Source organism: Mya arenaria, chromosome 17 (assembly GCF_026914265.1).
Source record: "Mya arenaria isolate MELC-2E11 chromosome 17, ASM2691426v1".
Lineage (NCBI taxonomy): Eukaryota > Metazoa > Mollusca > Bivalvia > Myida > Myidae > Mya > Mya arenaria.
This window is the reverse complement of record NC_069138.1, coordinates 8,120,950-8,136,778: the sequence shown is the minus strand read 5'-3', so window position 1 is coordinate 8,136,778 and position 15,829 is coordinate 8,120,950. Positions and strand designations below refer to the sequence as shown.

General features: G+C 35.2%; 1 protein-coding gene across 2 annotated transcripts; it reads right to left on the bottom strand.

Annotated features, from left to right (window-relative positions):
• Positions 1-1,319: 1,319 nt before the first annotated feature.
• LOC128224734 (neurotrypsin-like) lies at positions 1,320-15,410 on the bottom strand. 2 transcript variants are annotated; one of them, XM_052934721.1, is made up of 9 exons: positions 15,331-15,410; positions 13,809-13,968; positions 12,426-12,598; positions 9,312-9,447; positions 8,638-8,807; positions 7,222-7,366; positions 5,821-6,005; positions 5,018-5,153; positions 1,320-2,225 (listed from the first exon to the last, which is right to left on the bottom strand). In XM_052934721.1, the coding sequence occupies exons 1-9, from the start codon at positions 15,386-15,388 to the stop codon at positions 2,042-2,044; spliced, it is 1,347 nt and encodes a 448-aa protein (XP_052790681.1). In that variant the 5' UTR covers positions 15,389-15,410; the 3' UTR covers positions 1,320-2,041. The 2 variants fall into 2 exon arrangements, with proteins under 2 accessions (XP_052790681.1, XP_052790679.1); XM_052934719.1 differs by lacking the exon at positions 1,320-2,225 and adding an exon at positions 3,910-4,183.
• Between the last annotated feature and the right edge of the window lie 419 nt (positions 15,411-15,829).

Below are 15,829 nucleotides of genomic sequence, written 5' to 3'. Positions count from 1 at the left end.
TACAAGAATATAAGTATAAATTTAAAATCCTATCAGTATTAGTAAATAAATATAATTTCATTTAAGTATAAGTTTATAAGTCTAAAATTATAAGATTATAAGTATATAGGTATAAGTACATAAGAATATGAGTATATACGTTTATTAATTTAATTATATAAGTGTAAAAGTTCATAAGTAGTAGTGTTTCTCAAAAAACGTCAGATCAGACACCATTTGAAGTATGGCTGTACTAAGAGTACTTTTATGGCTCAAAGTATTAAGTATTGAAGAGGGTATTAGGCGCTAAGGAAATATCATCCGGTGAGAGTTGTTTATATCGGAAACACAAAAGGCGCTTTCAGCGGTTTTGTACATATTTCAGGTTGGAATACGTAAAAAATTTACATATACATAAATCCGGGCCGCAACAACGTAATTTATGTAAAACCTTACCCAAATATTTTCCCAGATTTTTTCCCACTTTAACAAAGCACAGTTTATGTATACTCGTATTCGACCAAATTAAGCCGTAAACGTCAGTGCGAGATCGATATCGCAAAACGACATCTAGACAGGACGTGAAGAGTTTCCATAGGTTTTACTAATTTGAAGAGGGGTTTTCTGTTTTGTTCTCTGAAGAAAGGTTAGTTCATATTGACCAAGTGACCAGTCGGTCTAGATATTAGCAACAAGAGTGGGTTAACCACTCACATATAGCGCGATATAAAATGTACCTAGAAAGTTGTCACTTTCGGACTCGAAGAGCCATTGTGTTTGCCGACTTAGTGTATCTTAACAAGGTGCCCAGTAATGCCTATACCAAGGCTTTCTGGTTATGTTTAAATCGCCTAAATACAGTCGGACCACCGCGGCTATTGCCATCGAAAACAACCTCGGATGCAAGCCGGTACAGCAGTAGAAGTAATTCGTTAAATGTTAAATTAAAGTAATAACTAATTGTAGTGTTGGTTTTTTTTATTACTAAGTTTAAATTGATTGCCATTAAAGGGTATTATTGCATTAATACTTAAGATTCTCAAGTCATTAAGTATTTAAGTAAAACTACTCTATTGGAATTACTACACTATCTACTTGCAGCGTATTTTAGACAGTGAATATTTCTGACATAGTTAACCGTCCATATACATCAAAGATTGTTTTCGTCGGAAAATTGCCAAGGAGTTTCGAATGACTTAAATATTGTATATTCGTGCGAAGGGAGAGTAATTTGAGGGAATGTCATACAAATTGCGGTGATATTTGTGTGTATCGGAATGTCACAAATAAAATAACAAAACTGTTTGAAAGTTTTATCTGTATTAAGATGTAAAGCATGTTCATATTTAAATACGGTATATCTAAAGGATTGAAACATCTAGGTAATGTTAAAACAATGGAAACTACACCAGTTACAAAATAGTTTGTCGTTATTAAATAGACAATCAATGTGTAAACAGGTATATATCTAGGATAGATACATATATGGAATGATAGATCGCTGGAAACTTCCATTACAAGACCAGTATCCTTATATTTAGCATAGAGCGTGGTAAAAGGCACGGGGATTACGTCTACATATTTGGGGTTGGGGTTTACCTATAAATTTTATTACGATTTGTTTTATTCTTAAGTTTTCTCAGGTTTATGCAAATTGGGATAAGATCTATTATTTAAGTTTTTATTTTTTTCGGGATTGTTGGGATAAGTGTGGGGTGGTGCACATCAAGTATATATTTATGTTGCTGACCGTTCATTGATAACCACCCCTAGATTGTTGTATACATTATATATGTTGTTTGTTGTTGATCCGTGTAGCTGGTTTGTAGATGTGCGTATTGTTGTTCAGTGTTTTGGTTTCGGCCGTGTGTCATTGAACGAGGTTTATGTTTAAGCTTCCAACTAGGGGACTTGTTCCTGTAGTTTTTTCATGTAAATATTTCCATATCTTTGAGCAAGGAAACTCTTAATTATATGTAAATGTATTCGCTTTAAGTTAATTCAGACACTATGTAACAACATGTTCGAGTCTTTCGGACATGGTTATTATCTACACAAGTAATCAGTCGCATGTTAGCATGACGTAGCTTCTACACTCTGCCGATTTATCGTAGGGCCGATAGCCGAACTGGTGCTTGTTGTGACAGTCGATAACTCTTGTTGCATTTGGCTTGCAAATGATCGACCCCAGTATTTCCATATCTAAATTATCGTCTGTTATCTTAACGTCGATGTCTCCTATACCACTGCAAATGAATAAAATAGAAGAATGGATCAATTTTCAACGATTCATCACATGTTGTCTTAAATTTTAAGCTTTCGGTCGATATCACTGCAAAGAAAATATAAGAATAAATCGATCGTTATAGATTCGACGACTATTGACTTAACTTTAAAAGTGAATCGCTCATGTTTTGGACTCAAAAATAGTTTTCCCTCTAATGCATTTGAAATCACTCATTCTATTATCATTTTACTCTATGATATCAAAATTGCAGTTTTAGAATTAAAAGTATTTCAGATTCGAACCCATGCCGGTAAAGTCAAGAAAATAATAGGAAACAGCCGGATAGTCAACAAGGGCCACCGGGAGCTTAATAAAAGTATCGGATATGGTAACCTGTTAAAGAATAAATAAAGATACATTGATAACATTACATTTATTTAAATATGATTTGGTGTATTTTGCTGTGAAATGCGTTTGGAAGATAGTCATATTGACCCGCAAAGTTCGGACCCCAACAAAGATTTTACAGAAAATCTATACGTTTTACACTCGCCCGTGTTCTTTTTCCCCAGCTTTTGAAAACCTGAGGCAAAATCCTGCGGGGTTTCAATAATACAAGATATAAGAAGAGCATTATGCTTCGACACCGGAAGTGAAATTACGTAAAAACAAAAACAAACGCATTTCGTTACAAGGTTTTTCTCCTGCGGGATGAAATAACCCGATTTTATCACTAACACGCAATCCATTCAAGCGTTTTGTTTTTAGCTCATATGTATTATTTTTCAGTAAATATTTACTTTTAAAATTCAAATGTAAATTCAATTAAAATAAACCTTCAAATTTTAATTATTAATTCTATGTAGTCGTCGGCATCGTCGATATACTGAAGTGGTTATATCTTGTCACCATCTATGATCTTCCAGATTATTTATTGTCTAGATAATAACTTACATTAATAGCTTAAACACTTCATTTAGGAAATACCAAGTGTTACAGACTTTCGTTTAAATAATGTCCCTTTAAGGTCTCAGCTAATATATTAACCAACACAATGGAAAGTACAATGGCAAGACCAGAAGCCTTATATCTAGCATGAATAGTGATGCAAAAAGCTACAGAAACAAGCTCAGTCGCAATAAGTTTAAACATAAACCCGGTTAAGTGGCACTGGGCAAACGCCAAAGACATAGAACACAAAATCACAGACAAGAAACATAGAAGAACGCACAAAACTCCACAAACAGCACAGTGCATACATACTATATATATAAAGAATAGGTATGTTTATCAAGAATTGTTAGGCACCGCCTTGGAACGGTCAGTAAAATGTAAATTTACGAAGCCTGTAAAAGGGCACACACAATATGTCTAAATTGAAGAGTTCCTGTAGTTTTATGTTGCTGACCGTTCAACGGCGATAGCCAACAATCTTTGATAAAACCCCTATTTTTATTTTTTCTATATGTTGTGAGTTGTGTGTAGATTTTGTTGTTGCTGATCCGTCTAGATGGTTTGTGAAAATGTGTGTTGTTGATCCGTGTAGCTGGTTTGTAGATGTGTATATTGTTGTTCTGTGTTTCTTAATTGGGCTCTGCGTCCTTGAACGTTATTCTTGTTTAGAGATCCGACAAGGGGACTGTTTCTGTAGTTTTTCATATGAATATTTCAATATCTTTGTTTAAGCAAGGAAACTCTTAATTATATTTTAATATATTCGCTTTAAGTTAATTCAGACACTTTGTAACAACTTGTTCGAGTCATTCGGACGTGGTAAATATCTACACAAGACATCAGTTGCATGTTAGCATGATGTAGCTTCTACACTCTGCCGATTGATCGTAGGGCCGATAACTGAACTGGTGCTTGATGTGACAGTCGATAACGCTTGTTGCATTTGGCTTACAAATTATCGACCCCAGAATTTCGATAACTGAATTTTCGCCTGTTTGCTTCATTTTGAAGCTTCCTATGCCACTGCAAATGAATAAAACAGAAAAGTGGACTAATCAAAAAGCAAACAAAATTTAATAATAAATAAATCATAATCGATTCGCCGACAATTGTCCTAATTTTAAAGCTTTCCATAGCACTGCAATTAAAGTAAAATAATATATAAATCATGAGTTAAAAAAGACGATTCTAACTTTTTGAATGACGTCAAGTGATTTTAATGATCATCACGTGTTTTGTGTGTTTGCAGTTACTACTTTATGGCAAAGGGAAGCAACCGTTGTGTAAAGTTTGTAACATAGTTTGTTATCACCTAGTTAAGTGAAAAACGTCCTAAATAAATTTGACATGACCAAAAATGCATCCAATGTTTCAAGCTTTTTTGTAAACTCTTCACATGAAGTACACGTGATACGAGGTTAACAGCAAGGGAACATGCAAAACAAAATGAATAGGTTCAGCTGTATGTGTGCTAAGAAATAAATATTATCTTATCTTTTAGGGTAAACTAAGACTAATACTGTAATACTATTTATATCCCATGGCAATAGCTTTAAATCGAATGGTGAACCGAAAAGCTTAAAAGAGACATTAAATAAATACTCAGTTAGAATCTTTTCGCATTCATTCCCAAAAATGCTTCCTAAAATAAAACTGATGTAAGGTAACTTAATATTTGACCATTCGCCAGGTGCCAATTAAACAATAGGCTGTCCATTATCCAATCCTATAGTTGGTCAACAGAGAGTTTGATTGTTAAACGGCTTCTCATGATCAGTTGCTTTGGTGCTGCGGTAAAAGGTGTAAGTATGCTACTTAACTAGATTCGTCGATATATACAATATATAATTCACTTACTGAAAACCAAGCACAGCACAGACGCTATTGGCTGTTTCGGGAGTGAAGTAGTCGTCACAGATAGCCCATAACTGGCCGTTCACGCCAACTTGTATAACGCCGGTCGCTGATAGGCTGATAGTTTCCAGTGTGTAGTCTAAAATTAGAAAGTTTATGTAAGGGGGATAATAATGCTAAGCCAGCCATCTAAAATTAGAAACATGCAAAATATGCTGAGATTGCTATCACATAATTTTGTTAGTCATTTTAGGCTTTTGGAGTAAAATGACTTACATTATTATCAGAGCACTCGCCGCATGGTCCCTCCCGGTAAAAGATTTATTTTTAAAGTGAGGCGTGGAATCGAACAAAGTTTCATTCAAAAGTAACAGAATGTCAAGTTTGATTATGATCAAAGTTTTCACAGAGAGCATTTTCGTCTATAGAAATTACTTTTTTTACGACAGAAATTGCTTTATAATTGTAGTAAAGATTTTTAACCTCCCTTTAACACATAGAAGCGTCGTAATAGTGTTATTCAAAAATGTAATACATGCAATATTTATTTAAAAGGTTAATCAATTAGGTTTAATATATAAATACTCTCGAGGCTTATATCTTAAATGCTTAAACACATTTTTGTAGCCAGATGACATATAGCTTACTCTAATATACGTTTAAATAATACGAAGTTATCTGTATCTCAAAAATGAAATAATAGTTAACGTATTATACGAGAGTTAGCTCATTCCGTACAATCAGATTGAAATAAAAAAAAAGATGTCATCCAGTGAGAGTGCATGCTTGTGATAAATCAAATTTACCAGAGCAAAAAAGAGCCACAAAAGTGCTAAACATTTGTGTGCAGTAGAAATATCCCTGTGTGACACAATAGTTCAGCTCGCCCTCACACTCCTCTATGTATTTCTCGTGACCGTTACAATTGACGCCTTGCTTGTAGTAATACACATTCTTGTAAAGATGCGCACGACTGGAGAAACCGACATGGCTGAAACACAGTTTTTTAAATAAATAATATAAAGGTAGAGTAAATAATCGTATAATTGATAATAAATAAGTCGTGATAATCATGACAATTTCATATAGAACTTTTCAGTTTCGACGCCTAAACTAATACACCAAGGTACCTGAGTTCTGAAGCCTGTATGTGTGTCATTATTTTTTTCTGAATGGGGAAATGCATCTATCAAATGATAAATGATATGTTTTCTTTCTGTTGAATAGTATACGGTTTTAACGTTTTATTTTATTGTAATTCACAAAGTCTGAGAAGCATTGACTACGTAGTATTGTGATTCTAATTACATTAACGAAGCGTTTATATGTGTCATGCAAAGTTTTAGCGTGAAACGTTTTTACTTTCAAGTTGTGGTTTAAAACGTTGGTTGTCATAATTATATAAATGTAAGACTCAAATACATGGCCCGCTAAACAACGATGGCCAATGTCTTAGAAGAGGCCAATTCACATTATATCGGACTAAGTTGTTGGTTTAAAAAATGGTAACATCAATCAAAATAAAAAAAAATATGATTGGTCTTATTGCTGAATATACTCTGAATTAATCCTTATTAAATTATGCTTTAGAAAACAAGAACAAATAAGTTCAAGCTTACAAGGCCGTTAGTATTAATACTTTACTTTGTTTAATTTGTTAGATATTGACATACAAAAACAGCATCTGTTTTCCTATATTTATAAGGTAAATGTTATATAAGATTATAAAAGCGTGGATGCTGTTTATATGGTATGGACTGAAGTTGTGGCCCAGGTTGTGGGATAAATGACGGCTAATGAGAACATTTAAATTATTTGCTTAGTTAATATTCTTTTCTTGATAAATATTGACCAATCATTTCACATTTTGGTTAACTGTGGCTGAACAAAAGCTTTTTAGGTGTTATACAATTGACTGCTGGCTTACATGTACAATTTTAAATTATGACTTTTGAGCAACACATTAATTGTACGGTTCCAAAAAAGAAACGTGTACAACCTTATATATACCATGGAGCTAAACAATACGTCACACCATTGGAGCCACTGTTATTGTTTTGTCACCGAAAACTAAGACGTCATTTTCTCGATTATGTCAAATATATTACTAGTATACTCGTATATGACCTATTCGATCTTGTTTCGGTGCAACTTTTCCTGCTTTGAGTCAGTTATTCTTTGATACGAATAGTTCCGCAACCACTCACCCAAATCCAAGAATAGAACACATTGTCTTCGCCGTGGTTTCCGAAACTTCACCAACGAAGTCATACCAAATGTTGTCATGGTAACCTACTAGTATCCCCTCGAATGACCGATTGCCCTTAACCTGCTCCAATTTGAGTGGTCCGCCTATGGAATTTTATTGGATATGAGACGAAGGTTATCATTCACTAATAATAATAGGTATACATTAAGAGTTTGAAATGTATCAAATGTTATGATATGTATTTTATGTTTATGTAATAAAGACTTAAAAAAATAACAAATGTAATAATGAATTTAACAAAACAGTACACGTAAAACCTAAGTGCATTTTCAGGTACGCACGATTAAGTTGATGAACTCTTTAAAGCAAAGATTCTATACTTGTAAATATGCAACATGTGTTGTTTAGTTCATATATTTATGAATACATAGATCATGCTTCACAACAATTAAAGGATTCCAAAATCCAACTTCAGGTAAACTTTAATTCTAAATTAAAGATAACATACAGTGTGTTTTGATTGGACTGTATACTGAATTGGCTAGAATAAATGGATTTACGGAGCCATGTCTAAGGTTTGGGATATTGAACAACGCCTGATACCTACACTGCCTCATCCTTCAGCACTACAAGCGCTTTGATTAATTGTATAACTCAGTGATCTCCCCAGGGAAATGGTATGAAATAACTGACAAATGGTACATAGGAAAAATGTTTTACATATCGTGGTCGAACATCTCCGTTGGTGTTATAGGGAATTCTATTTTGAAATAAGGTGATAATATAGGGTTAGTTAGAGTGTGGCTTGTTTGGAATCCCCACCATCATTTTAAAAGAAATTCCTCATATAATCTCTAACAGAAGTTTCGACCAACACGATTTGTATCACCTAACTTCCGCTTACAATATAAACAAATTAGGAAAATGTAAAGCGATTATTACTGATATGTCCATTGCCTGTTTCTGTATTGCCTAGCCATGAAACACTGATGACGTCATTGATTGACGCAATAATCAAATTTTAATGACTTTAAGGTTTAGAAATGTACTCATAGTTAAAATAACCAATCCATAAAAAGGAAATGTTTATGCTATGTTCGGTGCAGCTTTCTTGCATACTAGACATGAGTTTCCGGTTATGTGACCAGTGCTGGATAAAGCGACTTACACACCCATGGAAGATAAGTCACGTACAAAAACGCGCCAATTAAAAAAATAATGTGTAGAACATGTTTCCAAATGAATTTAAGTTAAGTGAAACGAAGAGAAAATCAAGGAATAAGAAAAGAAAAAAAATATTCGCACTCTATATGATTGCGATCTTTGTACGAACTTTTTGACGTCAATTTATGTGCACGGCCTCGGGTCGGGGTTTCCCACGTGCTAAAATTCAAACAATACTTATATTCCTTACCATCACAAGCAACACTGACGACGTCAGCCGGTGTGCGTGACGCGGCGTAGTCCCCAGAGTGATAACATTGCTCGAGTGAAAGCTCGGTACCCGTGCACTGGATGTTGCGTGTATACAGTGGTAGTTTTCCCGCGCCATAATGCGTGCTGGTGTTATAAGAGCGAACTCCGCTTCAGGTTGAAAAAAATAATTTCAATATGAATCTAACACAGGAACGTGTAAAATAATAAATGGCAATGGTATATTAGAGCAAAATGCTTTCACTAGTGTACATATTTTTGTGGTGTTTTCAATTGTTGTTGTCTTTGCATATTTAATTATTTTTAAAGACAAGTTTAGGCACGAAATTTGTTAAAAAATATAAAAAAAATAATCAAAATATAAACGAACCCGATTGTTTATCTTTCTGTTTACAATATACACCGAATTGAAATAGTTATCTAAGTTAATTAATAACCTGAGAGTGTTCGGATTTGAAACACTAGTGGCTCTTTGTTGTTGTGATTTTAGTGAAGTTTACAGAAAGTCAATATGTTTCCACAATCGATCTTTATAAATCATTCAAAATAAGAATTTGATAATTTATGGAAATGAGTTCTGAAAATTACTAATTTCCACCACATTTGTGTATTTTTTGAATGAAAAGAAATTTGCTACCGATGAATTATACTCACCGATATCCTAGTGATGTACATGTGACATTCGCCGCCCTTTCATCGAAGGCACGCCCGTAGACGGCCTGCAGTTCCCCGAACAGTCCCGCCTCCAGCCGACCCTCCAGTACGGAAGGACCGTCTACCAATTTCAACGCTGTAATATGAACAGCTCTTACAATAGTATTGGTCATTTTATTCTGCTATCATTTTCGACACATCTATATATTGGAGATACAGCATACGCTCAGATATATCATGCACTACTCTTAAATTTTTAAATGAAGTAGTGCCTCTGTTTTTTAATCAGTATAATTGTTTTCTATACGGTTTAGTATAGATGTAGTTACTTTGCAATTTGACTGTGAGTGACTCAAAATCGCCTCCTTAAGGCAATGAAATGATGACTTAGCTGGCCGCTTTAACGTAGTAGTTTTATGTCGAAAGGGATTTCATTATCGTCGAAAGTGTTTTCTACATATGACCCAAATTTCTCTGAACTAAAAGGAGCCACCTCACTCGTGTAGGAAAGTATTTTTTTTATGAAAAAAACAGTCCCAAGAAACTGTCGTGAAAGGTGTCGCAGGCTCTGAGACAGGAACATTTGGTAACTTAGGACGCCTTGCGACTCATTGAGGAAAATGATCATATGCAAATTTGCATTCCATTGGGAGCACTTAAAATCATAGTGGAGGACGTTAAGATGTTGAACGGTGAAAGTACAAGCCCAACTATGTCAGTGACTAACGCAACGGTCGGCTTTGACAGAACCAGGGACACTTGATGCCCTTCTCATATCTTATGATATAACTGCTGCATGCCGTTCTCCTCCAAATGGAAACTGACACTTCATGGAACCCGTGCAATTCTAATGATGTAATCAATATCAAAGATGGCTACGCACGTTACGCAGTTTCTGTCCGAAAATACAAAACATCGATGTCAAACCCGTCACAAAGGATTCATTTTGCGGTCAGGGCAAGACCAACTAGATACCCTTGTGTCGAGGACAGACGAAGACCATCCCTATCAAGGACTCTTCCTTGAGGAGTGGAGGACGGGCAACATAATGATGCCAAACCACATTCTTAGCTCAAACCAACTACCCCGAGCTAAGATAGAATTTTATTTGTATACCACCAATATATTTGAATTCGCGGTGAGATATGAGCGGAACAGTGGCCTCAATTTCGACTATTTATATCGGGAGTTGCAGGACGAATTTCCGGTGGAGACCCTTCTCTGCTCATATTGAAATACAAATGTTCGTACCAAAATGTCATTGAGTCCCAATGCAAGAAAGTCAGTTTAAATCGAATCGTGGGAATTGTCGCATGCTCACATCTTGAAGGCAAATAGAACCTGCCCATTCGGTTCTAATTGTAAATTACCGAACCCGACTGCCAAAGCCGCCTCTCAAGAACACAAAAAGGCCAAAAAACAGTATGGAGCCAATCGACAAGTTTAATGTATAAGGGATGGGAAATACAACTCCCCGAGGACTTTTACGATCGTGAAAATTTGCTGCTAAGAATAAAAGACGGTTTTCATATTGTTGATCAACACAACAAATATCAAGTTATATAGATGTTGACAATTACCTATCAGCAACAAACGAAAAGATCCGCTTGCGATTTGAAGACGAAATTCAAACGTAACTGTCAAACGGATTTAAAAATAATAGTGTATGAAAAACCACTTATTGTATTTGCGCTTGGTTTGATTGCAAAGTAACGGTCATCAGCTTGGTGACAACAGCCCATCACACCTGCCGTGAAAAATACGATCCTATCTTGCTTGGATTCTAAATCATCTCTTGATGCCAGTCTGGGCAGCTTTGGCTATGTTTTATGCACTATTACGCTGCAGTTATGTGAAGTCCATCGCGAATATCAAGTTTAACCAAGGCCAACATCTTCGTTGAAGGGCCATTATATTTTCCCCTGGGGAGTGTTAGTACACATTCGATGGTCTAAAACAAACCAGTTTAAGTACAAATTGGTCTTTCTCCGGATGCCATAAAGATGCTTGATGATTAAAACTCTTCATGCTACCAGGACTATATAAGCAATAATGTTTAAACACGGTTTCATATTACGAAGAAAACTGATCCTTTCTACTACCCGTACTGCTACTATACCTACTACCTGGTGGTATTGGATGAATAGTTGATATTTTATCACCAGATGCTTTGATTATGCATGCTATCATATTTCTTAATTTATTGAACTAATTTAGCTATTTATTTATAGAATTAAGCTTCGTATTTGTATTTAGACAAGCTACTGCCGGCGCCTCCTTTTTCACACCTTCTGGTCATGTGACCTATCTGTGGGTTTTCTGGGATCCAATTCTTTGCTCCATGCTAGACATTACATGCGCGCAGACTGGACGCTCTGCAATATGTTTAAATTACCCACCCACAATTTCCCACTTTTCTAGATACCGTTAATATTTTTATTTTATTTTATTTATTTTTTTTTCCAACGATGTGGCAATTTTAATGCATACGGAGTTATATGAACAACTGATCCTTTCTACTACCCGTACTGCGACTACTTACTACATGGCGGTATTGGACGAATAGTTTATATTTTATCACCAGATGCAACTTTAATTATATATCTTCTTTCTTAATTAATTGAACTATTTACGCTATGCTTTTCAATTGAGATTGCTTGTGATTGCTTGTGAGTGTTGATATTTGTGTTCACATTGGAATGCGTTGATCAATTTATGTAATTGTTTGCCATATACTATTTTGTCCGTGCTTTATATATTTATTGTTCGTGCGAATCCGTAGTTTGTTGCAGTAGTTTTGTGTATAAAATAAAGCCTCCTTTAACCCCTTATGCTGTTGTTTGGTTCATACCAAAACAAAATTAGTGTGCTACGCTTTATTCTGTTATCATGGCCTTAAAATTTTTCGAGAAATTGGGGACAGGGTGGTATTCAATATTCAACTTATTAACCTTATGGTCATATACTTTTGACTGCATTCACTTTATTGGTCAGTTATTATTAACAAGAAATCCGATAAGCTACACCGTTTTCAGATCCAATTAGGGTAATATTAAATACCAGTCCTGATTTCTTCTATATAAAAACCGCTGCCGCAGAGCTTCGCTTTATTACCTCGACAGTTTATGGTTTTAAAGATGTTGTCATAGTCTAACTGCTGATTTCCTGCCTCGAGTTCACATGATGTGTTGAGCATTTGCAGTGACGTCACATCGACGGGGCAGCGTTTGATTGTAAAGGCGGCATCCGGTGTTCCGTAATATTGGGGCTGCATCACAGATTCATTCCTGTGGAAACAAGACACTTTAGTTTATTGCATCAAATGGGCTTTACAACTGTTTGTTTGCTCGATGTTAAAATGTATACACAAAGTTAACATTATACATGCAAGCCAGCATTGTCCTCCATACAATAGGAAATTAAATGATAGAATAACTTTTTGATCGTTTTACAGCAATTTTCAATCATAGCAAACTTGAATTTAAAGTCTTATTCCTCTTTCATGAAACCTGCCATGAAAGTCATGAACAAAAAGTTTCAAGTTGTTGAAATATTTATAGCCTGATAACACGCATTGCCGTTCTCATCAAGAAAGTTTACAAGTGGTGTGTATTTAACGACAAGAGTTACATACATGAGTTAAATAAATAGAGGATACTTGTTTGTTCAGCATAAGATAGCAATATATTTCACCTCTTGAACACCGGAAGCTATATAACACGAGTCGCGTAGCTTCGAGTGTAATATTTACCTCACCTGGTGAATTTATTGCGCTATACAAACAAATGACATGCCTAAAAGTGTATACAAAGACTGTAAATTGTAGATATTCATAAAAACGCGTTGAGTTTTTTGGTTATTGTCAATAACGTTGTGTCCCAACCTAGAGCGCGCTGATGCCTGATTTGGAAGTGAGAGCGGGCTCAAACTACAAAACACTGAAACATATCAATCTGTTATTATTTTTTTCTTGTTTTCGCCACCGATGAATCTCATTTTAATCCCCGGAAACATACAATATATACAAGTAAAGATGCATTGGCGGTCTCACAAAAACAAAACACAAATTCCGGTTCTAAAACAGTCTGTTAACAAAAACGGGTGAGTAAACTTAAATAAACTGCTTTAACCACGCCCCGACATGATACAAGATACACAAGTCATATGATAGGTTATCTCAAATTAAAACGGGACGTGTAGTCACTGTGGATAAAATCAGCCACACCACGACACGTTACAACTTATGTACATATTCTAATGAGCTTTAACGTGACATGTTACTATTTGCATTCATCCGAATCAGCTCCACTGCGGAAAACTGATGTACATATTCTAATGAGCTCGCTTGTGTCATAGTACTACTTGCACTTATCTATGGTCTTATCAGCTTCGCCCCGGAAAGTAACAACTTAGGAATACGCTCGAATGAGCCCTTCCGTGACACATTACTGCTTTAACATATTCGAATAAGCTCGCCCCTATTTTTGTACTACTTACACATATCCGAATGTCCTACAAATGAGGTCATCTAGCGGATCTCGCCAATTGTATCGGGATAGGTAGCGGACGGCACCCCAAGTTCCGTTAACTTTCGCTTCCAGCATTCCTTCGCTCGGTACACGTGACCCCGACAGGCGAAAATCTTCGATTATTAATCCTATAAATTACATATACCATTTACATTAGTTACTGATATGAATAAATGTCTTTGAAAATATTTTAGGGTATGTGGACAACGGCGCCCCAAGTTATATTCACCATTGGTTCGATTGGTAGTTTTTTGCTAGGAAGGCGCAACCCCGACAGGTAAAAATAGGTCACTTTTTGTCATGAAGATTACATACCACTATTAGTTCGAATTAGTTATTGTTCTGTTGTATTTGTCCTGGAATATATTGCTGACGGATTCAAATGTCTTGTAGAAGCCCCTGTTCCCAAAACAATAATAATCTACTAGTACTAAAATAGTTTCGAAGGTAACATACAACTATAAGGTCATCAGATTCTTTAAGATGGTAGAACACATGTGTTGCGTTTATATAAAGAAGGTGAACTCTCGGGGGGCAGTTCTGTGAATGTAAATGCAAACACCAGCATGAGCTGAGTAGACTTACCACCGTGGGTATTGCACGTTGTATAAACGCAACAATTGTTTTGCCCCCGGGTGTAGGTTTATTTTGACAAGGATTTACAGTTAATGATTTCTATATTAAACAGGATAGAGGAAGATTATTGGTTTGTATACAACTTAGTTATTCTGTCAAACATTTTGTTGAACATTGAGCCGGTCTGTTTCTACATGGGACTGAAATATTTTAGATGCCATGATTGTCAGGTATAACTAATTTGGTTTCAATTTTGACTATTAAGTCTTTGATCAAGTCTCATATGCTATCAAACTTAAGGGGAAAACTTTCAAATACAGCTGATAATTTTGAAAAAAACAACAATTTTAAACACATTCTTGATTTATTTTAGAATGAAACAAACATGAATACATATAGTTACATTCTTTTGGCAGTATGACAATTATTTTTTAAACAATTCTATTTTTATTTTCATGACATTTCTACACCATACTATCGGACAGTGAACATCAGTGGTTAATTAAATACCGATATTGATAGCAAACGTTAGTAATAATAGCTTTATCATTATGTCTTATGTACACAGGTATTTTCATTTTAATATTTTAACTGTTTTAAAACGCGTCCAAAACACATACTTCCAGGGCAAATGTGTTAAGTTGGTATATCCCCCATCCCAAGGCAAATTGGGTTATGCGGGTATATCCCCCATCCCAAGGGCAAATAATCCCCATTGGCAAATGTCTGGAATTTAATCGCAGCAACTGACTTTAATATTTCAGCCGCGTCCATAGAACTCACATATTACTTAAGTGTTTGACTATAAGTTCACAAAACTAACAATTCTTTAATAACATGTGACCAAAGGTTGCAAACTAATACATCCGATTTAATGTCAGTAAAACCGCATGTTGAAAATATATATTACTTACCTTCTACCAAAAGAAAAACAGAATACATCCACATAAAAGATAAATAACACCGAAACATCTTGACGTCTTCTCAACAAATGACAACTGTATCGTTGAAAAGGAATGAACAGTGTCTCTTTTAACCATAGGCGGCAGTATGGGTGTGATATTGTGAAATATATTTTGCACAACTATATGTACATAAGATGGCAATATCAGTTTGTACACGTGTATTATATAGGACACAAACTTCACAATAACTTCCCTATATATTATATTGACATATTACCAATTTGCACACGAAATTACATTACTTACCAGTGCTTCATGACCCAAACACACTATATGGGGAGAAAGTTCAATCTATGGGTACTGAATATTTAACAGCGTTAGATCATTTTAAGTTACTTATCAGAAAAATAAAATTAGTTGAACGTAACCACTGTGTATTTGATAAAGTGACCACATCCGGTGTAGGTGTACAAACAATGCGGTGACAATGTAAACAAAAAAAAATGAT

What these genes read in the sequence shown, in the direction of transcription:
- LOC128224734 (XM_052934721.1), bottom strand. Translation starts at nt 15,388, where the DNA reads ATGTTTCGGTGTTATTTATCTTTTATGTGGATGTATTCTGTTTTTCTT. An exon ending in TGTAGGACATTCGGATATGT is followed by an intron (nt 12,599 to 13,808) that starts GTAAGTAGTACA and finishes TTGTTTCCACAG; the next exon opens with GAATGAATCTGTGATGCAGC. An exon ending in TGTGGCTCTTTTTTGCTCTG is followed by an intron (nt 5,154 to 5,820) that starts GTAAATTTGATT and finishes TTCTAATTTTAG; the next exon opens with ACTACACACTGGAAACTATC.